The sequence below is a fragment of the Hibiscus syriacus genome, unplaced genomic scaffold (assembly GCF_006381635.1).
Source record: "Hibiscus syriacus cultivar Baekdansim isolate YM2019G1 unplaced genomic scaffold, ASM638163v2 tig00112260_pilon, whole genome shotgun sequence".
Lineage (NCBI taxonomy): Eukaryota > Viridiplantae > Streptophyta > Magnoliopsida > Malvales > Malvaceae > Hibiscus > Hibiscus syriacus.
In genome coordinates this window covers 320,877-348,581 of record NW_024063288.1, presented here as the reverse complement: position 1 = coordinate 348,581, position 27,705 = coordinate 320,877, and the positions used below count along the sequence as shown (strand labels likewise).

General features: G+C 35.0%; 2 protein-coding genes, 1 long non-coding RNA gene and 3 pseudogenes across 3 annotated transcripts; 4 read left to right on the top strand and 2 right to left on the bottom strand.

The window, feature by feature from the left end:
• The first annotated feature begins 252 nt into the window (after positions 1–252).
• Positions 253–1,557, top strand: LOC120176913 (annotated as a pseudogene).
• A 4,772-nt stretch (positions 1,558–6,329) lies between these two features.
• LOC120176911 lies at positions 6,330–6,920 on the bottom strand. The gene has a single exon (XM_039183198.1). It carries the CDS (start codon positions 6,918–6,920, stop codon positions 6,330–6,332), a length of 591 nt encoding a protein of 196 aa, XP_039039129.1.
• A 1,506-nt stretch (positions 6,921–8,426) lies between these two features.
• LOC120176886 lies at positions 8,427–10,592 on the top strand (annotated as a pseudogene).
• Positions 10,593–12,318: 1,726 nt separating this feature from the next.
• LOC120176884 (NEDD8 ultimate buster 1-like) lies at positions 12,319–15,980 on the top strand. The gene is given in 12 exon segments (XM_039183184.1): positions 12,319–12,676; positions 12,894–13,016; positions 13,100–13,196; positions 13,502–13,537; positions 13,743–13,755; positions 13,758–13,929; positions 14,044–14,146; positions 14,545–14,726; positions 14,803–14,880; positions 15,152–15,254; positions 15,338–15,431; positions 15,593–15,980. Coding segments are annotated over 12 exon segments (1,668 nt in total). The 5' UTR covers positions 12,319–12,371; the 3' UTR covers positions 15,955–15,980.
• Positions 15,981–16,675: 695 nt separating this feature from the next.
• LOC120176887 lies at positions 16,676–17,814 on the bottom strand. The gene is made up of 4 exons (XR_005521359.1): positions 17,737–17,814; positions 17,462–17,584; positions 16,909–16,975; positions 16,676–16,783 (listed from the first exon to the last, which is right to left on the bottom strand). It is a non-coding gene; the product is annotated as an uncharacterized LOC120176887 (long non-coding RNA).
• A 4,281-nt stretch (positions 17,815–22,095) lies between these two features.
• On the top strand, positions 22,096–24,671 carry LOC120176882 (annotated as a pseudogene).
• The last annotated feature ends 3,034 nt before the right edge of the window (positions 24,672–27,705 follow it).

Sequence of the window (27,705 nt, the reverse complement as noted above, 5' to 3'; positions counted from 1 at the left end):
GGAAAAGAAAATAATAACAACGACCTCTGAGCCGCAACCAATAATAATGAAAGCGACAAAAATGTAAATAAACAAAAGTTTAGGGGTAGATCCGTGAAACCAAGAATTTAAAATATCAGCCCGTCAAATTTTATAACCCTCATCCCTAACCCCTTACCCTATAAATACATGGCTCGAGTAAAGCAGGTTTGCCCAACTGAACAGCAAAACACGGCTCTTTAGAAATTTAAAAAGAAATAGCTCTTTTCTCCCCTTCCTTAACTTTCTTCTCTGCAACAGCTTAATCGAAAATGGCGGCTTCTTCTAGAAGATCTAGCGCACCTGTTCTCCGTCCCACTCTCATCGTCTTCTCATCCGCTTTCGCCTATTCGAGTTCAGGTTTCTCTTCTCGCTCCTCAACTTTCTTCAATCAACATAGATCTATTTCTCCCCGCGTGTTAATCTCTGCAATAAAACTCCATCATCGTCGTCCGTGCGGTTCACGCTTGATAACCGTCCGATCTCGCCGAACCGTTCGATTACCACCGTACGTAGAAACACGGAGGCGTTGAAGAATTTACAGAGCAAACTGCCGAAGCGGACTTGTATGTGTTCGCCTACAACGCATCCTGGTTCGTTCCGTTGCAGTCTTCATAAGAGCTTCAATAACTCGCACTCCGGCTCAGGTTACCCGAGCAATCGGCTTAATGCTCGTAGGTCTGCAATGACGAACTCGCTGGTGAGAATTGGTATGTCGAAGGAGATCTGGTCAGGAGAGCTTTGTCGGCTTTGATTAGACCTTCATCTCACCAGCAACGTCGACGCTCTGCTTTGCAGCCTAGGCCTAGCCGGCTCTCCGTGATGTCAAAGCCGAGGATTTATGAGGATCGCATGCGGTATGTAATCTTTTATCGCTTATAGGTCAAGTCCGAGATTTTCCGGTAATTTGAGATCTAGCTTCGGCGTTACGCCGGCCGGTGGCGATGAAGCCAGATTCCGACGAGGAGGTTGGAGATCTGGACGAAGGATTCGAGTTCAAGTATTCTCCGGGTGACCGAAACCGTAAAATCCGAGGAACAGATTATAACATATAGTTTGTTGGTGTAAATACAGTTATATGCGGCCAATGGCAAATTTGAGGAGCTTTTGGACTAAAAACCAACGCTTAAAATCTCTTGAAGTCACTATCTAATCTAATTAAATCTGCTCAAACTAACTCCAATCTAAAATTTCCATACTATCTCCAGATTTGCTCGTCCTCGAGTTTTGTTTCCATTTGATTTGTTCTCCAAACACTATTTCATTCCATTCGATTGCAGTTCTTTACTTTTACCGTGATCGTTATTCTTTCGAGGTTTTCCGTTCCATCAGTTTCTTCTGTTTGTTTTATTTACCCATTCAGTCCACATCTTTTTTTCGTAAATTTGTTTTTATTTTATTTGTTTTCAGTCTTTGTAAATTCATTTTAATTTTCTTCTATTGTCTGTTTTGCAGGAATTGGAGTATAAGTCGCGGGCGGAATTTACGTATACGGATTTTACTTGGACAAAAGGTAATTTGACTGATTTTCGACCTTGAAGTCGAAAAACCCTAGCGTTGGAGAAGAATGAAATGACAATATTGGGCTTTGGACCCTTGATGAAAAATTAAGAGTATAACAAGTAAACACAGATATGAAATCATATTAATTGGACTTAACTGATGCGTAAAGGGTAGAAGTAAAATGGTAATAAGGAAGAAATAACTACGGGGAAATCCCGCGATGGAGCCTTGCCTTGACAACCAAGTTTCAAATTAAATTTAGCAATTAATATTATGGCCTTTTTCTTTTATATTTAAGGCAGGAGGCGCGATTATTTTATTAATAATGGAATAATGAAAACTAAGAGCATTGAATCTGCAATTAAAAAAATTGTATTGGTCATCAAACCATGACTAAAAAAACTGCATTATATCAAGCCCAACAAAACGTTCCTACCTCCTAATTCCTACCGAATCTGCAACGCCATTACAGAAAATCAATACCCTCCACAACATTTCATTCAACCCCACCAATGCTCCATGTTTTCTGTTCAATTATATCAAAATATGATATATATCGGAATTGAAAAAAGTCGGAACATACATTAAAAAGTCGAGCAATAATATATGCAGAGTATATATTGTTTCTGCATATATTGTTAATAGTCAGTAAATTATTTTCATATCATCTTTTTAAGTATTAAGTTTTTAGGGATCATTATTTTGATGTTGATTTCAGTACTTTTAAAAGTTAGTATTTAAAAAGATGATATGAAAATAATGACTATTTTTAAATTTTACCCTTTTATAATATTGGATATAACACCCTCACCTAAAGTGGAGATCTCATTGTCAAACTTCGGAATTCTAGCCTGTAAATGAAGGCAAGGGTTTTTCGAAAGCGATAGATGTTGACGGTAGCGTCATCCTTGGGGTTTTTTCATTGTCGTCGCGCTCCAAACCCCACAACCGGGTAAGAGCGTCAAATCTCAATTGGATTCCATTTGCCCATAGTTTTCCTCAAGATGAATTAAGATTAAAAGAAAGTAACAATTTTCGGGTTTGTATTCTACCGGTAAATGAACATATCGTGTTGCTTTTGTTGTATTCTCATTCCTAGACATAAATTACTTTATCCAGGTCGATTATTTAAACTTCTATTTCGTTTTAACTAAATATTTATTTAGGATTTAAAGTTTAGCATTTACATTATAAATATTTATTTAAGATCTATTTATCAATTAAACTTCATTCATTAATAAAATTTATTAAATGATTTCAATAGTAAAAATGAGTGTTGTTATTTTTAAATGTTTTAAGTTTAAATAATACGTTTGTAAAATATGTATTAATAAATTAATTTTTTAAATAGACACTATTTTATAATTACTTAAGACTGTTCGAAAAAAAACTTTATCATTAATACAAAGTCACGGAAAAAATTACTGTATTAAGAACGATTTTGTATTGCTTCTATAATTGTAAAATAAACATTATCCATCAAGGTTAATATAGAATTTCTATATTCATACAACTCGAACGGAGAAGATGAAATTTAAATGATATAACCTTTTTAGAGGAATAGATTTACAAAATATGAGTAGAGAAAATGAGAGGAAGCTGATAATTTTTTCATTGCTTAAAACAATGAAATGAATTTGTGTTATTTATAAGAAAGTGAGGGGTAAAACTGTAAAATAGATTAATTATTTCCAAAATTTATATTTTCGTATTATTTAAGTGTTTTTTCTTAACATCTTTTATTAATAATCTAATTAGATATCATTAGAATTTTATAATTTTATATTTTAAAATTTTTTAATATAATTTCTTATATTCACAATACTTTCATCTCTTATGAGCATATGAGTCCTGTAGGGATAAAAGCAAAATTTTTATGTTAAAAGATGAATTTTTAAAATTTTAAAAAATAATATTATAAATTATAGAATCATAAACACAAATTTTAAATAAAATTATATAAAAATTAAAATAATATAATTTAAATTTTTAAGCATTCATTATCATATCAATTTTTCCTTGGGTTTCATAGTTAACATTATCTTCTTGCGGGCTTGCCCCCACATACTCTCACTCAAACCCAAAAAGAAAGATCAAATTTCCCTGTGATGATGTAAGCACCGTACCATCCCCACCAAATGTTTTCCGCCATCCAAGTGGGGAATCTAATCATCATCAATCCATCCAGAATGGATTGAGGAGATCTGACAATATAAAATTTTAATTTTACGTCTGTTTTTATATTCTATCTTGACTCAAGAAAAGGTCCTTTTGGTCTACAACTCTACTTTAAAACCATTAAAAATCTTATCAGATAAGGTGATTTCTGATATGCTAAATCCTGCAACCCTAGTTTACCTGTTTCCTAGTTTGAGGTTGGTAATCATCCCATCCAAATTCAGTGAAGGTTTTCCCTTGTTTATTTCTAGTTTGAGGATGATGACAAATGACAAACCCCATGTGCATGAACCAACCACGTGGGACCTTTGATGATTGTTTTCTCGACACGATAGGATAAGGATGGATTAATGGAGTTTTGGAAGTTTTTGTATTCAAGTGTTGCAATGCTATAGCTGCTGCTTACAAAAACAAAAGATAATGCGTAGAAGACTATGGTGTGGCAATTGGAGTTATGGAATTCAACTGTGTTGTTTGTCTCTTTCTGGATAAAACTGGGTGTTTAAGGTATCTGTCTACCTACTGGTATTTATTTCTTTATTTTATTATCTTCTTATCCCATATAATGTGTTAAGTATTAGATCAGGAGTTGGTCAGATCAGATGATGTAACCTGTAAATTAATCTATTATTTATTTTGTAACTTATGTTGATGATTTATAATTTATGAATATGTTCTTCATTGATAAAGAGAATCGTTGATAAGAATAAATGATCAAACAACATTGATTAATATCATATTTTTTTTATCTTTTTGAAAATGTCAACGAGCAAAGAAAAGAGGTTTCAGACCCTTCGCTCAATCTCGTTCGAAATATTTTATAATGATATTTAGTGTGAGTGTTAGACACAATTTAATTATTATTATTATTTATAGATTAATATGGTAGATAACTTGATTGATGTGGTTAGTTGTCGATTAATTTTAACTCTAACAAATCATGTGATGCTTGTCCAAGAGTTGTGTTGATGGGGTCATAACTCTAGGTGTAATATTCTGAATAGTACATGTCGGAAGATATTGTTATGAGTTCTTTAAAAATCTTGAGATGGAAAGAAATTTAGAAGAAGTGTAACTAAAATTATTATTTGTATTCTTGTAAATTCTGATCTTAACGGGAGTATATCTCTTATATATATAATGAAGAAAGCACGTTTCTACTTTCCTTACAACAGTTGAGACCTCATTGAAGCCCAAAAACATTGAACTGAACTTGTTGCTGGTGAGGGTTAATGTCTGATAATGTGACATTAAAGTGTTTCTTGCATTGCCCAAACATTTTTGGGCTCACTTTACTTGTTCTTGCTGGTCTCTATGGTGTTTTATGGAAGCTGCTAATGGCTCTTCTTTTTCTAATTGTTTTTGTACATGAAGCTATACACGTTCCTTGTCGTTCCAAAGGCAAAATGCCATATGAATATCTTCATTTTGGCTTAAAATAGTAAGCACCTTTCTCCGATTTACTTCTGTTACGAATAATGGTGAGTAAACAAACAAGATCGTACAATAAGATCGTAAAGATTTACACGAAATATTCTAAAAAAGAAGAAGAAAAACACGGACAAAAGAGAGAAGTTCAGCATGTCAAACCTTAAACCATAGTTACATAAATATTGTACATACTAAATCCAAGGCCGTAGCTCATCACTTGTTCTGATTTTTCTCTCATTTTATTTCTTTATCAAGCAGTCAAAAGAAAATTCGAGTAACACACTCTTAACTCTTTGTAGTAGCTCCTTCAACCAGCATTGTTTTATGGATTCATGAAAGAACTACCAAAAGGCAATTGCAACAAAACTCCTAATTCCAGCTGTTCCACAGATTTTCAACAGCCCTTGATCTTGCTATTGCCTTTTATCTTGTAATTTGCCAGTAGGGTGTGTCCCCTTTGTTTAAATGAACAGAAAGGAAGAGCTGTATTTTTATTTGTAGACAAGCATTTAAAGAATGTAGATGCCGAGGGTTACAATATTTAGTTACATTGAATAAGAGACGCTGGTATTTATTGCAACTTGAAGACGATGACAGGCAGGCTTTAATGTCTGCAACTCAAGGCATTATAAGCATATAACACTATAAGTCTATAACAGTGTCAAACCAGGGATGGATCGAGGGCACAGACGGGACAGTCATACCCTCAAATTTTTACATTATTATATATTTAAGATATATTTTTTATATTTTTATTGATAATTTGTTTTTGTCCCTAATATAATCCGTACCCGTGTCAAACCATCTACAAATTTTGAAGATATGGAACTGGAAACTCAAGAACATCCTAACAAACCATATATAAACCTTAAAGCATGTATAATTCTTGAAGATTTAGATTAAATGAACTCAAAATGGATATAAACTATCTGGTATGCATGGTGATGACAATCTTGGGGCTCCCTAACCTTATATCAGACTCACATGCAAAGGCATATAGGACTTGTCCCTTTGATTGGAAGGAAACATATAATGACCAAGTCAAGTGGGTTTCATGTCCTGAAACATAGCCGCCCATTTTGTGTGATCACCATAGTTCCCACTTTCTTTTTCCTTGTTGTAGTCACCATGAATCTTTGGGCTTGGAGGTCTTACATAGTTAAGAGGTGCTGATAGTTTTGGGCTCCTACATGTGAACATCAGCCTCTCCTGTGCCACTGCAACATCAATAGGACCAGATGGTGTAGGACTCCTATAACGAGCACCAACTTCTCCTGCGTTTCTCTGTCTAGAGGCCCGGACAATTTTAAGCTCCTAGGAGGAGCAAGCAGCTTCTTCTCTTGTTCCCTGTAATCCAAGGGACCGGATTTTGCTATCTTCCTTGTTCTTGGCACTGGCTGCTCTATGTTAACCTCCTTTTCACTCTTGCACTTCCTTGTCAACACTCCCCTCCATTGATCCCGATAACGAACCGGCTCAGGAAGCGACTCGATTGCGTAATGCTGGTGGTGAACCAACTTGTTAACACACCTGTTGAAGCACTTTCTGGTTTTGTTGATTGCCAAAATGAGCTTGGACTGGCTATTAGAAGGCTGGTCAACTTCTTTCCTGGCAAGCTTGAGAATCTCAAGCCTGTGCTTGGCAACCGAAACGCCCATGCTCTGAAGAAACTGGTGGTTGAACTGTGCTAAATCCTCTCTTTGGAGATGATTGCGGGAGAAGGCGAGGCCATAGTCACGGATAAGAGAGGGGTCAAGGGCAGTTCTAGACAACCAAGAGTACCAATCCATGGGTTATACGATAGGATGCTGAAAAGATTGGAGATTGTTTCATGTGAGTGGTCCAACCTTCCTTGAGGGTTTATATAACAAATAGACAAGAAAGGTGAAGAGTAAATAAATATGGTGGGTGTATTGGGATTGTCAACATATTGAAATTCGGAAGGTAGTTGAAATTGTGGCAGCAACTACTTGTTCTATCTTCGAGTTGAATGAAATTTATTGAATAGCTTTAATGCTAATAGACATCGTTGTTCTCCTTAAAATATTTGGATTTGAATAGTTAAGTACGACGACGAATGTGTGTTATCATATGCTAAAGTAAATTCTAAACAGATATTATCTTATAATCATAGGCCTCTTCTTTTAGAGTATTTGTACTTTCAGCACCTTCATTACTAGTACTCTATCTGGAAAGCATCTCAATACATCAACTATAACTTTGTTTAAGCAAGACAAATTGCTCATTCAAATTTTCAGGGACAGTGACTTCTGTAGTGCCACTAGTGCAGTCACCGGAAAGACGATGTTCTTTTTCGACCTGCTCCTGCTTCTTTGATTCAGCTCTAGATTCATAATTACTTGAATCCAGTACTTCACGAAAAAACATACTTTAACTCAAATCTAAAATCTAACAATAATTGGTTCTTCATAGTTCAACTTCAAACCTAGTTTCTAACGCCAATGGTCCATCTTCTCGTTAGGATAAGTCCCGGTTGTCTATAAAAGATAGTAATTATTTAAAGACATAATGGATAGGCTAGCTGCTGTGCTCCGTGCCCAACATTCTCAAATTTCCATTTTCTCTCCGCTTAGCACGAATTCAAAAGTTAAATGTAAATGTTCATGTTTTCCTCACTAAAACGTTTGTTTGGTAAGAGGGAGCTTAAACAAGGAAAAAATAATAAATAAAAAAGTAAAAATTATCCATCAACCAATCAAGGATGATAGTTACTCGGGTTGAATTTTTAGTCCATCTAAATTCGCCTTGAAAGTTAAACCCCTTCATTCGTACTTCGATACGAGTTTTTAAAATCCCATTCAACTTAATTTTGATGTCAGAATCTATAATTGATTTAATTTGATATATATATTCATTTTTACGAAGTAAAACAAGAATTTAATTGAAAAATAACATAAAAGATGAATTATCGTAATTATTTCTAAATATATAATTGATAATTGTAATGTTAGGTTAGATCAAGTTAATTTTTTTTCATCTTAGATCTGTATTTATCTTATCTATTGGCCACAAAGAAATCTGACTTAGTTAAAATTTAAAATTTTAAAATAAAAATCGATCCAACCGAATCGATTTAAATCAAAACTCATCGGATGGGTATCCCATCCCTACCACCAACAATTAAATAAGGAAAGAAATTTTTTTGTAGTAGTAATCAAAATCAAACTCTAAAAGACCGCCATTTTTCTCGGTCAAAAACAACCGTCCTGAACGTATTATCATCCCAACTTAGTTATTATTCCATCATCATCGGTTAAAACCAAAGAAGAAGAAAAAAAGAGTTCAAATCACCAATTCACCCAAGCCTAGAATAAGAAAAAGAATCCGTACTATGTTCTCTTTGCCATCTCTCAGGAAATCCTCACCATTGATCAAACAAGTGGTTGCTAATCAACGGTCTGTGTTTAACCAATCGAAGGAATCTGCTTCATCTTCTTCGTATTTAAGCTTGTTGAAGAAACCTTCCTCCGGTGGTGGTTCCACTCGTTCCGGTGAACACACCAGTGGAAGGGAGGAATTGTTGAGATTAATCTCCACTGGGGTTTTCATCGTTGGGTCTGGTTTAGGGTTTTGCTACTCTTCTCATTCTGCTTCGGTTTCTTTTGCCGATGCGCCCAGTGGGGCGGCGACATTGGCCGCTGACGGCGTATCCGATCAGTTCGAACATGTTCCCGAGAAGAAAACCAAGTATCTCTTTGGTGGTAATGTTGTGGGATTGAGAAAGCACCGATCTTGAATCTTTTTCCATCGCATTTCTTCATTATAAGTCTTTAATATATACATAATTTTTTATTCTAATGTTTCAGAATCATACAGGAGGAGAGTTTCTTCAATTATGAGAAACGTATAAGGTTGCAAAGTCCTCCTGAAAAGGTAAAAGCTTTTCATATGAACTTAAAAACCGATATGTGACCACTCTAATGTGTTGGGACCGTAATTTAATACTATATATCTGAAGGGGGTGTTCTTATGAATTGTTTCTCTATATGAGTCAGGTATTCGATTACTTTGCATCCTATAGAACACCAGAAGGCGATGTTCTTATGAGACCGGGGGACTTGATGCGGGCGATTGTTCCGGTATTTCCTCCGTCTGAATCGAATTGGATTCGAGAGGGTTGTCTGAGAGGGGAACCGGTGAAGCCCGGGGAGTTACACTGCCCTCCGTCGTATTTTTTCATGCTTTTTGATACCAACAATGATGGACTCATATCTTTTGCCGAGTACGTTTCTCATTGTCTTGTTTAACTCTAGTATGAAACTGGACCATCGATAGAAACATCGGAAAATTTGAAGTTTTCATGGGTGTGACCATACCTCAACACCCCTCGTTCAACCTTTAAGATCCTCAATTTTTGTTTTCAATTTCAACATTTGCAGGTACATCTTCTTTGTTACACTCCTTAGCATTCCTGAATCAAGCTTCTCCATTGCTTTCAAAATGTTCGACCTTGACAATAACGGAGAAATAGATAGGGAAGAATTCAAGCGAGTGATGACGCTGATGCGATCGCAAAATAAACAAGCGGCTCGCCACCGCGATGGGCGGAGAATTGGCCTCAAAATCGCGGAGCCTGTCGAGAACGGAGGCTTGGTGGAGTACTTCTTCGGCCAAGACGGCCAGACGTGTCTAAAACACGACAAATTCGTCCAATTTTTACGAGATTTACACCATGAAGTATGTGTTCCATTCAAGACAAGCTGGAATTAACATTCAGGAAGAAACTAGTTAGTAATTACCGTGTTTCGATTTTGTAGATTCTAAGGTTGGAGTTTGCTCATTACGACTACAAGCTGCATGGAACGATATCAGCTAAAGATTTCGCATTGTCGCTGGTGGCCGCTGCCGATATGAGCGACATAAGCAAGCTGCTCGATCGAGTCGACGAAATATCGAACGAATCAAGTCTCAAAGACGTTCGGATTTCATTCGAAGAATTCAAAAGCTTCGCTCATCTACGAAAGAAGCTGCGATCCTTTTCTCTAGCCATTTTCAGCTATGGAAAAGTAAGTGGGGTGCTAACCAAAACGGATTTCCAAAGAGCTGCATCCCAAGTACGTATTCCTTTGCTATTTTCGTAGTATTCGGATCGAGTTGGGTGTCGGATATAAGTATATTTTCAATATCGTATATGTTAATGTTGCATGTTATTGTTGAAGGTATGTGAAGTATCGTTAACTGATAATGTGGTGAACATAATATTCCATTTGTTTGATTCGGATCGTGATGGGAGCCTAAGCTCGGACGAGTTCGTTCGAGTGGTGGAGAGGCGGGAAAGGGACGACTTTCAGCTTAAAACAGAGCATAAGGGATTGATATCTTGCCTGATGAGTTGTGCTACAAAATAATCAGTTGCTTCTTGAAAACCAGTACCTGTTGTTGCTAATTCATCCATGGTCTGTCGTGTATATATTTCATGGCAGATAATAAAAAATATCATTTCATCGTGTTGGAATATTGCTACAAAATAAAAATGTTAACAATGACGGTTCAAAGAATAAATTGTTGTCTATTCATATTAAGTTTTAATATTATATTTTTTTTTACTTTCGCTTATAAAGTTTTGCCTTGACTAATCTGGACCGACCCATCGTGTTGCACATCTGATTTTAATCTAAGTTATGTATAATACTTTCTCTAAACTTTATATCTATAGATATAAAGAATAGATATCATATAAAACTTTAAATTTAATGAATATTAAAAATTCTAATCATAAAATATATTAAAATATTATCTTATAAATAAATATAAACATCCACGTAAATAAATATTCATAACAAACAAAATAATATTCTTGCCCATCCATTGATATTTTGGCATAAATTATCTTTTTAGGACCTTTCATTTTATTATTTCTTCAATCATAAATTCTAAATAATTATCTAATTCTCTTCAATTAAGGCCTCTTTTCGACACAATTAATGTCAAGGTCGATTCAACATACTAAATTAATTAATATGAGACTTATAAATAAACATTTTCCTAAATTTGAAGTTGTCGACGTAAAATGTTACAATTTATTTTAGAGTTATTTTATGAAGTTGGAAAATGAAATAAAATATAGAAATGAAAGGAAATAGAGAAAAAAAAAAGCATTGCAAGTTATTTTTTTTAATATCAGGACCAAACTCAAAAATTAAAAATATATATCTTTTTGTATTATGGATTAAATTAATAAAAAAAAAAATATATTATTATGTTACTTATTTAACTGCTACGCCATCTTTCTCTTCAGAAGTTGACGATACAATTATTGAAATGCACAAATCAAGTGACTAAAACATTATTTTTTAGAGTAATATAACAAAAACATAATTTAGTCAACAGTCAAGTGATGGTGAGTGTAGTTTATTCTAATAATAATAAAGGTAAACTATATATTTAAGGGTAAATATATTTAGTACCTAAATTATCAATTTTGATACATTTTAGTATCTAAACTTTCAATTTTTAAAACTATGCCTAATGTTTAGTTTTTATTTCATTTTAGTACCCGTTAAAAATTTAACGTTAAGTTTTTTTTAAAAAAAAAAGTTTAGGTACTAAAATGGATAAAAACTAATAATTTAGATACTAAACGTGTTAAGTTTTTAACGGTGGGGTACTAAAATGAAACAAAACTAAACATTAGGTATGGTTTTAATAAAAATTGAAAGTTTAGGTACTAAAATAGACCAAAATTGATAATTTAGGTATTAAACACATAATTTATCCTATATTTAATCACCCAACCATAACTTTGGTTCCATCTTGGTCCTAACTATTATTATTTTTAATTATATCTAAAGTTATGTTTTGTTTCGTTTTGATCATCTATCGTTAAAAAATTAATGGTGATATTAATATGTCACCATAAGGTAATGTCGCGTCATCATTTGAAAAATAAAAATTACCACGTTAACAATTCTGTTTTTTTTTTAGGACATGTGAGTAAAACATAATTAAAATGTAATATTAAGTAAGATTTTTTTTAAAAAATAGTTACATAACTAAAATAGAACCAAAGTGATAGTTGGATGATTAAATACATACTTTACCCTATAGTTGACCTCAAACTATTAAACTTGGTCCCCAAACTGTTAAACTTGGTCGCGAAGTTACCCCAAACTATTAAACTTCTTTCAAACCTATATATAATTGGGACGTTTCGTCCTCACTGGGAAGTCTTTGCCCTTTCAAAAAAGATAATTTTTTTTTACTCTTTTAATTATCTGGGTATGGCGAAATTGAAAATCGGAGGGACATGGGTTGGTGTTTTAGAGTTAGAATTGGAGAATTGGACGGTGGCTATGCTGAGGGAAGAGGTAGCCAAGCGATCGAACGGCCTTCATCCCGACTCCATCAACCTTATTTCTGCCGGTAAAGTTTTGAAAGACGGCGATGGGTCCCAGAAGTTAAGCCAATTGGGTATAAAAAACAATGCTAAGATTCTGGCCAGCCGTGTCTCCGTTGATGAAGGCAAGTCCTTGAAACAAGAGTTGATGGCCGAGGAAGAGCGCTCTCGTAGACTTGCTCGAGTCAAGTGAGTCTTTGGTCAACTCTGTACTTATTTTTATAGAAGCTGGGTGCTCTTTTTGATGGTTGATTGGGTTCTTGGTTTTATAGAAAATCATTGATTTAATCAAAGTTACCGAATTTATTCTAAATTGTGAGGAAAATTATGATCTTTAGAATCAGGAACATGTGTGAATGAAAATAAAACTACACGGTCACTAATCCATAGTTATCTCTATTGGCAGGGCATCTGCCACTGCACTTTCCAAGAGACATGTAGATGGCTCGTTACCAGTTGAAGACTTCAATATTGAACTTGAAAACCAGGGAGGGAAAAAAGTGCAATTAGGAACCGAGACTGATCAGCGGTATGCCTTTTTCTCTTTGGTTATTAAGATAGTTGACCCCATTTTTTTAAAACTAAATTAAGATATGAATGGTCTTTGAACAGGGCAGTGATGATGGGTTTGATGCTTCATGAAAATGCAAAGAATCTACTTAGGAGATTACTCTATAAAGATGCACTGGAAGTGCTTACCATGGGGGAGGTTATTTGCTAACATCCTCCCACATTTGCTTCAACACTGTTTTTTCTTGTTTGCATCTGGATTCTTAGAATAGCAGTTGATAAACTTTCTTGTCTGGAATGTTAATTGGATTTGGGGAATGCGTGTCGAATACAAATACATGTACATGGATATAATAATTTTTCTCATATATTTGGAGGGTTGTATCTCTATACCCATGCCTAGATATGACATAGTTTGTTAGAGAAGCTGATAATATAGTATATGTTGAAATAATTTTTTGGGTCTGATAATTAATTAATATAGTACCTTATTCTTTATTGTAGGAGGCTTTCTCACTTTGTGATCCCAAGGTCCTTGAGGTAAGACATTCTTTCTTAGAATTGAAGAAGGTTTATTTTCTGAATAAGTAGTCCATGCTGTGGATCAGTTTTCTGTTTATAGATACAAATAAAAGTTGCTTTAGCTTTTAGTTAACCCTATATATTCGTGAACATGCATATGCTATTGAATGATTGCGTGCTTTTTATAAAATCTTCCACACTTTGGCTGTGTGTTTGATTGCAGTTCATTGACAATGTACAATACTGCAAATAGACATTGTGTGGTGCTATTTCTTGCTTCGAGATATCAGTTGGCTTTCAGTAGCAGGAATACGCCTTGAAAAAGCCAGAGAAGGACTTGAACGTTGTCATGGGAAGGATTTTTCCCGTGTTAGACTCCTTCAAGCTGGTTGCCAACCAGAGCTTGCATTGTGAGTACTTTCAGGAAATTGCTTCAGTGGATCAATTTTTATTTTTCTGGTCTTGAATGAGAATGCTGTTGGTTGCGATGTTTGGCTAATCTCTTTTGCGTTCTATCTTTGTAGACATATGAGGTTGGAGTTGTTGGAAGGGGTGGTGGCATACCATAATGGTCAGTTTGATAAATCTAAAATGGCTCTGACATCTGCACAAGCAAAATTCTCACAGGTTCCTTTACTTATTGTCAAAGCAGCTAGTTCTTTTCAGATATCTTGTTTCGTTGTTCATCTTTATTTGATGGTTCTATTGTAAAGGGGAGAACATTGATTCTTCCCCTTTTTCTGATTTGACTGGGTTGGTCCGGGGGGACCACCACAGTGCCTCTCGTCTCAAAATACCCGTATCAGAATGCCTGCAGCCAACCTTTGAGCACAGGATTAGGTTTGGATTCAATGAGTAGATAAAATGGGAGTGTTTATTGTCGTATCTTATGAACCAAGAATTATAAGACTGGATTTGTAATTTGCTTGCCATTTCTTTTGTTTTTCCAACTTTTATTTTCTTAACCATACTTTATTGACATCCTTCTCCAACATTAAGCCTTATTGTTTGTGTGTTGATATCAGTTACAAGTGTCTGACGAAGCCTTATCTCATGTTATGAGCATGGGCTTTAAGGAACGTGATGCAAGGAGGGCATTACGATTGAACAATCAAGATATTGGGAGAGCTGTTGATTTTCTTTTTGAGGAAAAAGCAAAGATAGCACAAAAGAGGGAGGATGATATCAGGCATAGAGAGGAAATCATGTGGGTATAATATGCTTAATTTCTGTTTCAATTGTCATTTTCTTTTATGTACAAATAAAATAATGTAAATTTTCAGGGAGCTGAAGCAATATGGAGTAACACCATTGAAGAAGGCTGTGAATCTTGAGAAATTGAAAGAATTAGTGGCTATTGGGTGAGCAGTGTACTGTATTCTTCTTTGTCTATCTAAATCTTCATTGATGTGATATGATGACTATCATTTTGGTGTATACTTGTTGGCATCGAAAGTTCAAGTTGCTTCATAGTAATGAAAGTAAAATGGAGATAAGGACAGTTCATTCATTTAGGCTTTAGTGATACTTCCATTGTACCATCCACAAAAAGCTTAACTTTCTCCTTTTTTTTTCTTCTTTGCTTTTTCTTTTTATTTTGTTGGAAAGGCTAAGATATTTTTTATTTGGCAGATTTGAGAAGAAACTTGCTGCTGAAGCCCTTCGAAGGAATGAAAATGATTTTCAAAAGGCATTAGATGATCTGACCAATCCAGAAATTAATTCTGCTATCCAGGTTGACTCTTTTTTTTTCATGAAATTTTCCCAATTTTAAATTTTATTGGCCATGCGGCTTTCATTGACTATGTTTGTCTGCAGCTTGATATTGAATCAAGGAAAAGGAAAAGGAAGGAACGAGCCGCAAATGCTAGAATTGAAGAGCTTGTATCCATGGGATTTGACAGATCTAGAGGTAATGAGGAAATAGTTCTAACTTCTATACTTGTATTTTCAAAGTTGTTTTTCATTTTATGATCTAGATTGCTTTGTAGCTATGTTAGATATTCTAGTAACTTGAGTCCATAAACTTGACAAGGATTTTCTAGTAACATTCTGATATTTTCCCGGCTTCAGTGGTTGCTGCTGTTGCTTCCGTTCAGTTTGATGAAACTATGGAGCAAACATTGAGTCGACTGCTATCAGAATTTCAGCCACCACTCCCCGGTGTTGATGCTAACAGCATCAGGAATCCTGCTTCAGAGCCTAACCATGTGAACCCTGATATTGCGAGTGCCAATGCTGCTGCTGAAGGCCTGTCAACTTCTGCAGACGAAGAACGGGACGTGGAGATGGAAGATGAACTTGCAAGAGACATAGAAGGTGCTGATGCGTTATCGGACTACGACATTGAAGTCACAAAAGAAGGTGAAGCAATACAGGAGTATTGGACTCTTTTGGCCTCAACAGATAGTAAGGAAGCTCAATCTTCGGGATGAGAATAATTCTGAGCAAATTATTAGTAGTGCATATATTTGAAGAGGATGCACCACTGATACAGGCCTCAGTACAGGTAGTAAATCATAAAATAGTGTTCATGAATGTGTTACATGCATGGTATTTGTATCTGCATAAATGTATGTTGCATGCATGGTAGTGTATCTGAATAAATGTATAGTGCATTTTCATCCTCTGAATTTGTATCATATAATAATTATGTATGTCACATGCATGGTATTTATATCTGCATTAATGTATATTGCATCTTCATGCTCTGAATTTGCATCATATAATAATTTTAATATATGAATTCAAAATATTTAAATGCGAAAAAAGAGAGTATTCACAAGTATTAGCAATCCTTGAATTTGATATACTGTTTTTACTTTGACAAGGCTTAACTCTATAAATCTATGACTAAAGTTAAAGAAGAATAACAACATTCATTGGTTTGAATCATAATTATTAGATTGATCTTCCGAGTCCATGATCATACTCATAAGTGTCCTCGATCTTGGTATCCTTGTAATCCTTTGGAAGGGCATTGCAGTTAATGGTGTGCCACACAGGTCTCTCCTCTTCCTACAAAATCAGGGATAGAATCACAATCTTTTATTGGCATATCTTTTACCTTTCCGACAGGTAATATCAGCTCTAAGAAACTAGCATCAATAGTGCTAAATCTAGAATTTGGAGCAGAGAGAGAGAGATTAAGACTCACGGGTGTTTGCATAGCATAGGGCTTTGAACAGTACGTGCATACTTGCATGTGGATAACTCTGTAATGGAACTAATCATTGCTCTCGGCTCTGAGCAGACAAATCTCACCTACAAACAGAAATAACAAAGCATAAAAAGATGAGAATGAATCTAAGATTAAAAATGCATGAACCTTTCCTTCCAAAGGAGATCTAAAAACCATATCACAATACTGTCACTTTGTTGCTTCATACCTCAGTTTCTCGGGGCTGATTAGTAAGATCACATAGGGTTCCATTCGAATATTGACGAGTGTGATACCTGCATTGAGACATGGCATCATTATAGTCCTTTTCTTTTATTTTCCTTCATTTAATTCAGCAATCTTGTACTTTTCACCACTTGGAACTTATTTTTTTTGGTAAAAGTTAAAGGAACATTGTTGTTGTGATAAATGTAGTTGTGGCGGTGCACCCGTTTTGGTTTGGGTGGAGTGCCCGGATTGGTAGTTCTGTGAAGGATGTAGAGAATAGACAGACCCTTAGTGTTGGTGACAGGTCTAGGGTGATGATGGTTATCCGTAAACTAGCAGGTAAATAGATAACACTGTCAAATAGTAGTTTTTGTTCGAATGGATTACGTGGTCCTGCCAATGGTCATGTTAAGAGGTTGTAGTTAACCGGAAGATATGGAACTCCGGAGGCTTTGATAGGTGGAGTGAACGAGGAGGTCCGGAAGAGGTACCACAATTATAATAAACATACAAAGTTTGGTGCAACCTAAATTTTAAACCATACGAAATCTCACCTTTGTGAATTGTGATGCATCTTTTGATCGATGATCTTTTAATGTGGAGATGTCGGAGAGATTCTGGTTGAAAGCCGCAGTGGCCTCTTCATCATATACACCCAAGACAAATTCCCGAACCACCTGCAATAATTCCAAAATGGTAGAAAATGTACCATTGAGAAATTATAAAAGCTGCTGGTGGTAGCATACATCACAAGACGAAACTCTCAAACAAGTGAAAAAGCCCAAGTCTACTGTAAATATGAGCACCTTAAATTCAATAAAAGATCTACCTTATCATCTTCCACATGTAGTTTCCTAAACTGCTTTTGGTAGCAAAATTCAAAAGATCACCAACCCTCTTGCTGCAAAAAAAAGAGCCCACAACATAAACATTAGAGACAAATATGAGTTAAGTGGCACATAACACCAAGGAAGAACAAAGCCTTTCTCAATTCTTTGCATTAATGTCCAATGACAGCATCATCAATTCAATATAGGCAACACCAAACAAACATTGTGTAGGGACCAGGTGTCTACTCTGATAAAGTTTCTATCTTTCAGTACTTCCAGCAGTTCATCAGGTGTTTTCAGTTTAACACGTTTCTCGGACTCCACAATCATGCTACTAGTGTTCTGCTGAGTAACTGGCTTTAAAGTCTTGGCCTTTTCCACCTTTGGCAAGAAACATAAAATGATCTTTCCATCTTTTTTAGGCATAAAACAGACTCCTGATCATCATCCTGCAAAATGTTCCAAACATTGTAATATTAGATCATTAAAAGTGGCAAGTCCAGATGGAACTTGATAGGTTCACATCAAAGGAAAACCAGCTCACTATTAAAGCTATATTCACACGGAAAATTACGACACGATTAAGACACTGAGATTTTCATTATTCTCATACCATTAATAACCATCTTTCAAGTTGCAACTAGTTTGTACACATTCTCTCCAATTTCAAAATACAAACTTTCTCAAGCATTCAAACATAGAAAATAAATCATTACGCTGAAGTGTGTTGCTAGATAAAATGTATACTAGTTTATTTGAACTCGTTAGTAGGAAAACAAAATAAGTTGCAAATAATAAGAGCATGTTAAGCAGAAAACTTCAAAATAAAAATGTTCTCGCTTACATTAATGTGTACACGTAAAAGATTTCAGGATTTTTACATGTTACTATTTTCAGTCTCTGGTTTACTAGGCTTCTCAAGTTCACCCTTCTATATTTAAGAACCGATAGCCTTTGATTGATCCACAAACACAAAGCAAAGAGAACATATGCCAATTATTTGGCGTCCACCTTAGCGTGTCGGCTATGATTCATATTATCCAATTTTATCAAACAATCAGCTCTTAGCATGACTTTGTGTTATGAACTCACTCAGTTTCTTAATGATATGAACTCAAGTAATTAAGTTGTATTCCATTGAAGAACAAGAAATTACAGCAAATAGAGAAGATAGAAAGAGAAATAGGAGGGAAGAACAGAGAGAAACTAGAAAGGGAGAGAGTAACAGATTATAACAATATTTCATGCCCTTCCTTCATTGACTCCGCTATATTTTATAGCTAGTTACCGTAACCAACAAAGCCTTGGAATGTTGATCTGTCAATAATTGATAGGATTGCTGAGTTGGCATAGATGTTTGGGTCATAACACTTTGCTCTCATGAATAAATAGTCAGATTCAACACTTATTCGTAACTCTATAAAAGAACATTTGCCAAAAGGAGTTTGGGTTCACAAGTAAACAAACTAAACTCAATTGCAAAGTCTTTCTAGTTGGGGGGGGGGGGGGAAAGGGGAACAATACTGATGCAGAAAACACTTTACACAGACATAAAGTCTATTTAGTTAGGGGTGAATTTATAAAATTTTGGAGATGAAAACTATGGATATAAAATAGAGAAAATACCTAAATTATAAGAGAATTTAAAATTTCATAGGGCCGATCGCCCTACCAGTCCCGCTGTCCATCCCTAACTACTAATTAACAATAAACAAGTAGCATGTCTTACAATCCAGGAAACATTCATACATCTAAAACAATAAAATCGTCGGGAATAGATATTTGAAGTGCCATCATAAGGTCTCATCATGAACTCAACTCTTCTACGTTTCACGCATGAACACAAGAATCAAAGAAAACCTAGAACTATAAAAAAAATAGATGAATTACATTTAAAAAGAAGAAGAAAAACTATGAAATATGGGCTGACCTACTTGAGATGAGAAAATCTGATCGGCTAATACATTGCTGCCCAAGATATATACAACTGCTACCAAACTAATAAACAGTCTCATATTTCCTTTTTTTCCGTTTTGAGGAACCGTAGTTTAATCTAGAACGATATAATTTGTGCCTGCTGAGAAGAAGGAAGTTGAGGAAGAAGAAGATGTATCCACAGCTGCTGAAGATGACACTGGTCTACGCAGGTTGAGCAATGGGATACCGCCACGTCATATAAGTGTGTGGCTAAGATGGGCTTCGTGTTGTTTTGTTAAAAAGTGTAAGCCATTCAACATGTTTATGGACTTAAGCCCCCAAAATCCTCTGCTTGAAATCTAAAATCTAGGCCTTTTTTTTATATGAATATAACCTTAAAAAAGGATAAACTACGTGTTCAGTCATTCAACTATTTTTTTCAAAATCATATCTGAAATTATCTTTTAGTTCTATTTTGATCATTTGATATTAAAAAATTAACAGTGACGCTTATGTGTCATCAAAGAGTAATGTTACGTCATCATTGAAAAAATAAAAAAATTACCATATCAACAATTATGTTTATTTTCAATGGCGGTTGACCAAAATGGTACAAAAGTGTAATTTTAGGTATAATTTAAAAAAAATAGTTAGATGACCAAAACAAAATTACAATAGTAGTTAGGTGACTAAATACATAGTTTATCCTAAAAATTAGGTCATGAATCATCAACTTTAAGATTTATTTTTGATAATTTAAAATTAACATTTTAATCATGAGATTTTTAAAATAATCATTGCCTCAAATTTATCAGATATTTTACAAATTTAAAAAAATAAATAACCCTCCTTCCTAACACCCTAAATTCAATTTATTTATATACTATGCATATGCATGCTTTAAACATGTTTTATATCAGATCTAAAACGATACACTAAAAAACTTCAATGATTTTTTTTTTAAAATTTGAGATATATTTTAGGAAAGGGTAAATTATACCAATGGATCATTTAACTATAGAAAAATTCTATTTTTACTATTGATATTTAAATAATATCAACCAAGTCACTTGTTAAAATTTGATGGATGTAGTTAAAAAATTAGTATACTTATATATTAGATTCTCATTACTTACATATTTTATTAATTTAGTTAATTAATAGAATGTATAAGTAATACATATCAAATATATTATTATACAAAAAAATTTAACAACCATAATAACTTCTTTGTTAAATAATAGCAATATGTAATTTGATTGACATTATTTAAATAATTAAATGACATGATTGATAAAATCAAAAGTTCAATAATTAAAATAAAATTTATGTATAATTAAATAATAATGAGTGTAATTTATCTTTTAAAAAACGTTTGGTACAATTAATCTATTTTGTAAACAGTTTCACATTGCTTTGGTGTGGACCTAAAAGAAATATTTTAATATGATTTTAAACATTGACTTGTTACAACCATCGTGCCTCTCAACTTTCAAGCCAAGGAATTTGGACCTATTGCAATGTGTATATTTGTTATCATAGTCCCTTTGATTTGGTGCTTTTTTAAACATACAAGTAATATTTGTGATTGAATGTAGCAAAATAGAAAGAAAGTAGCAACTTACAAGTGTATTCTAATGAAAAAAAATGGTGGTGGTGGCAGTAGTCAAAACAAATCTCTGCCTCTGGCTTTTCATCAAACGTACACAACAAACCTGGAATCCCTTGGGAAAGACATAAGCAATTTGCTTTTGAGATATAAAGCAGCCAAAAGAATTCAAACAAAGACAGCTTTTTTGTGGCGTTTACGTCAAGCTGAATTTCTGTAGAAAAATAAACAAAAACATTAGCTTTATGAATTCATTTCCCCCAGATAAGTCTCCCGCCTTCAAGTTTTCTTCATTGGTTTTGGTTGTTGTGCATGAAGGGTCTTCCCTTTTAGCTGGAGTCGAGGGCTTGAGGATTCTTTTGCTTCTCTTTAAACTGGTATTTCACAATTCCTGGCTTGGAGGTGGTAAAGATTACATTTTGCTTCTTTTGTTTTTCCATTTTGGCATCTGGGTTTTAATGGTTTGGTGTGCTTGAATTGGTTTCTGAATCTTCTGTTCATAGTAAAAGTTGCCAAAAGTTAGTTTTAAGGTCTCCTGCCTTCAAGTTTTCTTCTTTGGTTTTGGTTGTTTATGAAGGTCTTCCCTTTTAGCTGGAGTTGAGGGCTTGAGGATTCTTTGACTTCTCTCTAACTGGGATTTCAAAACTCCTGGCTTGGAGTTGGTAAAGATTACATTTTTTTTTTCATTTTTGGTATCTGGGTTTTAATGGTTTGGTGTGCTTGAACTGGTTTCTGAATCTCTTACTCATAGTAAAAGTTGTCAAAAGTTGGTGTTTTAAGGTCTCCTGGGAATTAATTTCATCCTTGGTGGGAGGTTGCATGTGGTTTTAGCTGCTGGGGTTGAATCTTTTAACTTGTATAACAAGTTTGTTCAATATCAGGGTAGTGATTTGCTGTCGTCGTTGTCGTCGCATTTGATTTGTTTGTGAGGGTTTCTAGTTTGATTTGGATTTTCAATGGGGAAGCATAGTGGAAAGAACAAGAAGCAAACAGGGCAAACAGGTGATAACAATATGAAGCAAAACAAAGTTGGGGGAAATAGTTCGAAATCGTATGATTTGGACACGGCAGTTTTCATTGCCCTGTCTCAGGAACTGAAGGAAGAGGGAAACAAACTGTTTCGGAAAAGGGACCTTGAAAGAGCAATGATGATATATGGGAAGGCTCTCAAATTGCTTCCAAAGAATCACATAGATGTGTGCTATCTTAGGACCGATATTGCTGCATGTTATATGCAGATGGGGTTGAGCGAGTACCCCAAGGCAATCCTTGAGCTTAATTTGGCCCTGGAGGTCACACCGAAGTATAGTAAAGCTCTCGTAAAGAGAGCTCGGTGTTACGAGTCTTTGAATAGGCTGGAATTAGCTTTCAGAGATGTTAATGCAGTTCTTAACATGGAGCCTAATAATACCATGGCATTAGAGATTTCACAAAGGGTAAGAAGTTCACTAGAAAAACAAGGTTTACTGGTTGAATTACCTCTGGAATCCATTAAACCTCAAAGTACTTCGAAAAATCAGAAAGATGTCAAAGAGAAAACCAAGAAGATTAATGAGGCTGAAGAATACGCTGAACCACCAAGTGCTTCACAAATTCCGAAAGTTGTCAAGGAGAAAACCAAGAACAAGAAGATCAGTGAAGCTCGAGATAACAAGGTTGTGGATCAAATTGAGGAGAAGAAGGTTGATGAAAATGTAGAGGAAAAGAAGGCTGAGGATAAATATGTTGAACCACCAAATGCTTCCCAAACATCGAAAGTTGTCAAAAAGAAAACCAAGAAGAAGAAGAAAATCAGTGAAGCTCAAGATGACAAGGTTGTTAATCGAATTGAGGAGAAGAAAGTTGATAAAAATGTAGAGGAAAAGAAGGCTGAGGATAAACAGGTTGCGGAGGAGAAAATTAGCAGTAAAATGGAACTACCAAAGCAGAATGTCAAGTTGATTCTGGGTGATGATATAAGATGGGCTCAGTTGCCACTTAACTGCAGCCTTGTGCAACTAAAGGAAGTAATTCACGATCGATTTCCTAGCTCTAGATCAGTTCTTGTCAAATATAGAGATGAAGAATGATTTAGTCACAAACACCAGTGATGAAGAGTTGAGATTGGCTGAAATAGCAGCAAAATCACAGGGTTCTCTGAGGCTGTATGTTGTAGAAGTTGATTCCAAGCAGGATCCGTTCTTCGAGAGATTTAAGCGTGTGGAAGTTCACAATCTTGGCATCAAACAAGGTAAGGCTGCTGAAAATGGTGATGCTAGAAAGGTTATGGAAAACGGGAAAGACTCATGTTGCATCGATGATTGGATAGTTGAGTTTGCTCAACTATTCAAGTACTATGTTGGCTCGGATTTTGATGCATACTTAAATCTTCATGAAATTGGTATGAAGCAATATTCTGAGGCCATGGAAGACACAGTTACAAGGGAAGAGGCCCAGGACCTTTTTGACATGGCAGCTCAGAAATTCCAAGAGATGACAGCATTAGCATTGTTCGACTGGGGAAATGTTCACATGTCAAGAGCTAGGAAGAGGGTCTATGTCAGCGAAGATGGTTTGAGAGAATCCATACTTGAGCAGATCAAAACTACCTATGATTATGCACAATTAGAATACAGCAAAGCTGGTAAGAGATATGAGGAAGCACTGAGAATCAAACCAGATTTCTTTGAAGCTCATCTAGCTCTTGGGCAACAAAAGTTTGAGCAGGCAAAACTTTCTTGGTATTATGCAATTACAAATAATGTTGATCCGGAGACATGGCCTTCTGAGAACGTCTTGCACCTCTATAACAATGCCGAGGAAAATATGGAGAGGGGTATGCAGATGTGGGAGGAGTTAGAACGGCAGCGCATACTCGAGCTTTCCGATTCAAAGAATGAACAAAATCAGTTGAGGAAAATAGGATCGAATGGTTTTCTCAAAGATATATCAGCAGATGAAGCTGCAGAGCAAGCAATCAACATGAGTGCTCTTATAAACCTGTTATGGGGTACTATACTTTACGAACGTTCAATCATGGAATTCAAACTAGTCTTCCTGTCTGGCATGAATGTTTGGAAGTTGCTATTGAGAAGTTTGAGCATGCTGGAGTTTCTCCTACAGATGTAGCTGTTATGGTAAAGAACTACTGTTCAAATAAAATTGCACTGGAAGGTAACATATGGATAGAAATTCATAAATTTTGTGTCGTCAGCTGACATCTGCATATACCTTGAAAGCATAACCTATATTTTGTTACTTGCAGGCTTGGGGTTTAAGATCGATGAGATAATACAGGCATGGAATGAGATGTATGAAGCTAAAAGGTGGAATGGCAAGATTCAGTCACACCGACTAGAACCATTACTTAGACGGCGGGTTCCGAATATCTATCATGCATTGGAGCATGCATGAGTTGCATGTTTTTTTGACTGGCATTTCCTGGGTACCAGTTGATTGAAAGACGTGCAGTACTGCATTACAGGTTGGTAAGTTGGTTCTTTCTTTAGTATGAAAAACAATTTACTATGTGACAAAATATGCTGCAATTAATATCGTGCACTTAAAATCTACTGGTTTATGACTCTCAATTACATGTTTATTCACCTCCGATACCATGTTTTTAGAAAACGTATACAATTGATTTTAAGCATTTATTTCCAGGCATAACATAGGATCTTCCCTTGTGCAGGTTTTTTATGCTATTGTCTTTTACATCAACCATCAAACTTAGACTTTCAGATTCTAAGGAAACTATTGGATTTCTGAAAGATGCGTGATTCCCTTTTTCTATAAATAGGTTACCAATACATGTTTGGAGATGACATGAAGGAGCAGCAGGGATCTCATTTTTTTCTGTTGGTTTCTGCTTTGGTCTTCATCAGTTTCCCTCAAAGAAGTAGAAAATACATGCTGAATTCTTGCTTAGTTGCAATTATGCTTGAATTGTTTACTAGATTGATCAGTTAACTTCTAGCTGCATGTTTGTCTTTCGGATTTTAAAGACTAGGTGGTTTTACACTTTTACTAAGACAGTTTTGTATTCGGTTGATGATGATCCTAATTTGCATGTTGTATTACTATATGGTTTTAAAGGATTGTGGTGAATTTGTTTTCAGGTTTTGCTTATTTTACTTGATTGTATTTCCACTCTTCAGAACATAAATATAAAATTTTGTATGTACAAAACTACAAATCCTTTTATTTGGTTTTTCACGAGGAAAATTCCAAATTCAGCAACAACAAATTTACAATCATCTCACTCACATTAGGAAGGGAGCTTTTCACATTTCAATATACACATACTAGTAGTTGAGAAAGCCATCCCCAGCTGATAGTAGCTATGTACAATTACAGCACATGTAGCAGCTTCCCCCAGACTTTTATTCTGGTCGAAAGCTGACAAGGTTGGGGAAGGCCGACTGAAGCTTCTTCAGCGGCGCTTACCTTGCATGACTCCAACGATAGTGACCATAAATTCTTTGGAGGCTTTAAATATGGCAAACCATCATTAGTTATGTTGGAGTTCGAAACATTCAACGACACCAATGCAGTCAGTCCTGTCAAAATCCACCAGTGACTTCATCAGAGAACAGAGCAAACGACTAGGATATTTTCATATTCTGCAGCTACTAATAGCAAGTACCAAATAAGCTCTCCATTCATCAATATTTAGACATTTTCAAGCCAACTTGTCATAAGCTACCAGACTGCAGTAAAACACTGAATTACAGGAATCCTGTGAGTGTGGGCCTATTGCCAGATGAAATAATGTGACACTAGAGATACGAATATCGTATACGTCTCTGTATCCGTTTAAATACGAATACAGTAATGCTTGTTCTAACAATGGGTTGAAGAAGACCAAAACTAAACAACACCACAGAGCCCTCGGAAATAGAAGCAAAACATACCAGAAATCAACTCCAAGGATTTGTTTGTGAGGTTGCAGTTTGGGGAAACGTTTAGTAGCGTTAAGGAGGGGAGATCTTTGATATTTTTCACACCAACATCGGTTAAACCCCCGCCACATATTTCAAAGGACTGGAGATTATTGAAGCCTGTTTTAGCATATGAAAAAAAAAATAAAACAGGTGTAAGATTATTTAAAACAAAAATTGAACACAGTAGAAAGTCTACAAAGTTATCTGTCCGAACATCTAGGAGGAAAACATAGGTTAATGGCTACAATGATCATGCGACTTCCAATTATTAATTTACTTAAGCCATGGCAATGCTTCTGGCATACATTGCAAATAACTTGTTCCAGTGTCTTAAATCCAATCCCCAAAGAGATCTAGATGCATCAGTTCAGTCAAACCTGCATAGAAGAGTAAAAGTGAAAAAGGCGATAATTTATTTGCATCCTCATAACATTACATGATGGGAAGAGAGAGCTTGAGAGAGAAGCAATACTTAGAGATTGAGATCAGCAATTTAGCGCCACTTTTGACTTCGCTTTGGGAAAATAAGTCAAGTAAATATGACATCATGATGCAGCAAAAACTGGTATGGCATTCTTAATGACTAACAGAAAGATAAACCATCTTAGCTGCTGAATAACACTATTCAATTGGTTTCAAAAGAATAGCACAACTATACACCAAGAGCCATTGAAATTGTCATTCTTCATGATGCAAGAAATATACCACCTCAACACTAAAAAGAACGAGTTTAGACCATAGGAAATTTAAGCCACTGCTTATTCATTCCAAGTTATAATGATCAGTTCAAAAACCTTCTAGTTTTTATTCTTTTTTTTATCTAAGAGGTCATGTTTTCACATACATGGATGTGTTCATAGGTGAAAGCTCAGCAAAGTTTATGATTTCAAACCTGGCTATCTTGTAATCGTGTCGTGTAAGGCAAGAAACTCAAATTAGAGTCAGTTAATTCTAAAAACAACGCGATCAACATCTTAAAAATAAGACTATTCGTGAAATTATTGAGTCAAGTTGGACCTTGTTCGACTTGATTGGTTACATTCTCAAATCAAACTCAAATTTGAGTCAAGTTATTTATAATCGAGTATTGATTGATTTTTGACCGAATCAGATTCAACTACTCGAGAGTTGCTCAACTCAGTTAGCAGCCCTAGTTTGCATATGTGGATTTGCTGTAATTATATAATTAATGACATATACTAATTAAATTCTTTTTAATTATTTTAAAAACAATTTATTGCATATATTTTTGTATTAGTATGTGATATATTTATTCTTACAAAGTATTCATCATCTGGAGTTTGTGATTTGATAATTATTTAATCTGATTATTTTTAAATTTAAAGAATTGAAAATTAAGAAAAATTTTGTACATGAAAGTTGACTTAGAATCATATATTAAAGAAATAATAAAATACCTAGTACATGGGGGAAAAGGGTATGTTGCATTATATTCTTTACTGTGGAGAAAAATAATGAAATATCTATATGTAATATGTTCTATTTCCTATTTGATCAAT

Coding starts and splice junctions, on each gene's coding strand:
- LOC120176911 (XM_039183198.1), bottom strand. CDS start 6,920: ATGGATTGGTACTCTTGGTTGTCTAGAACTGCCCTTGACCCCTCTCTT.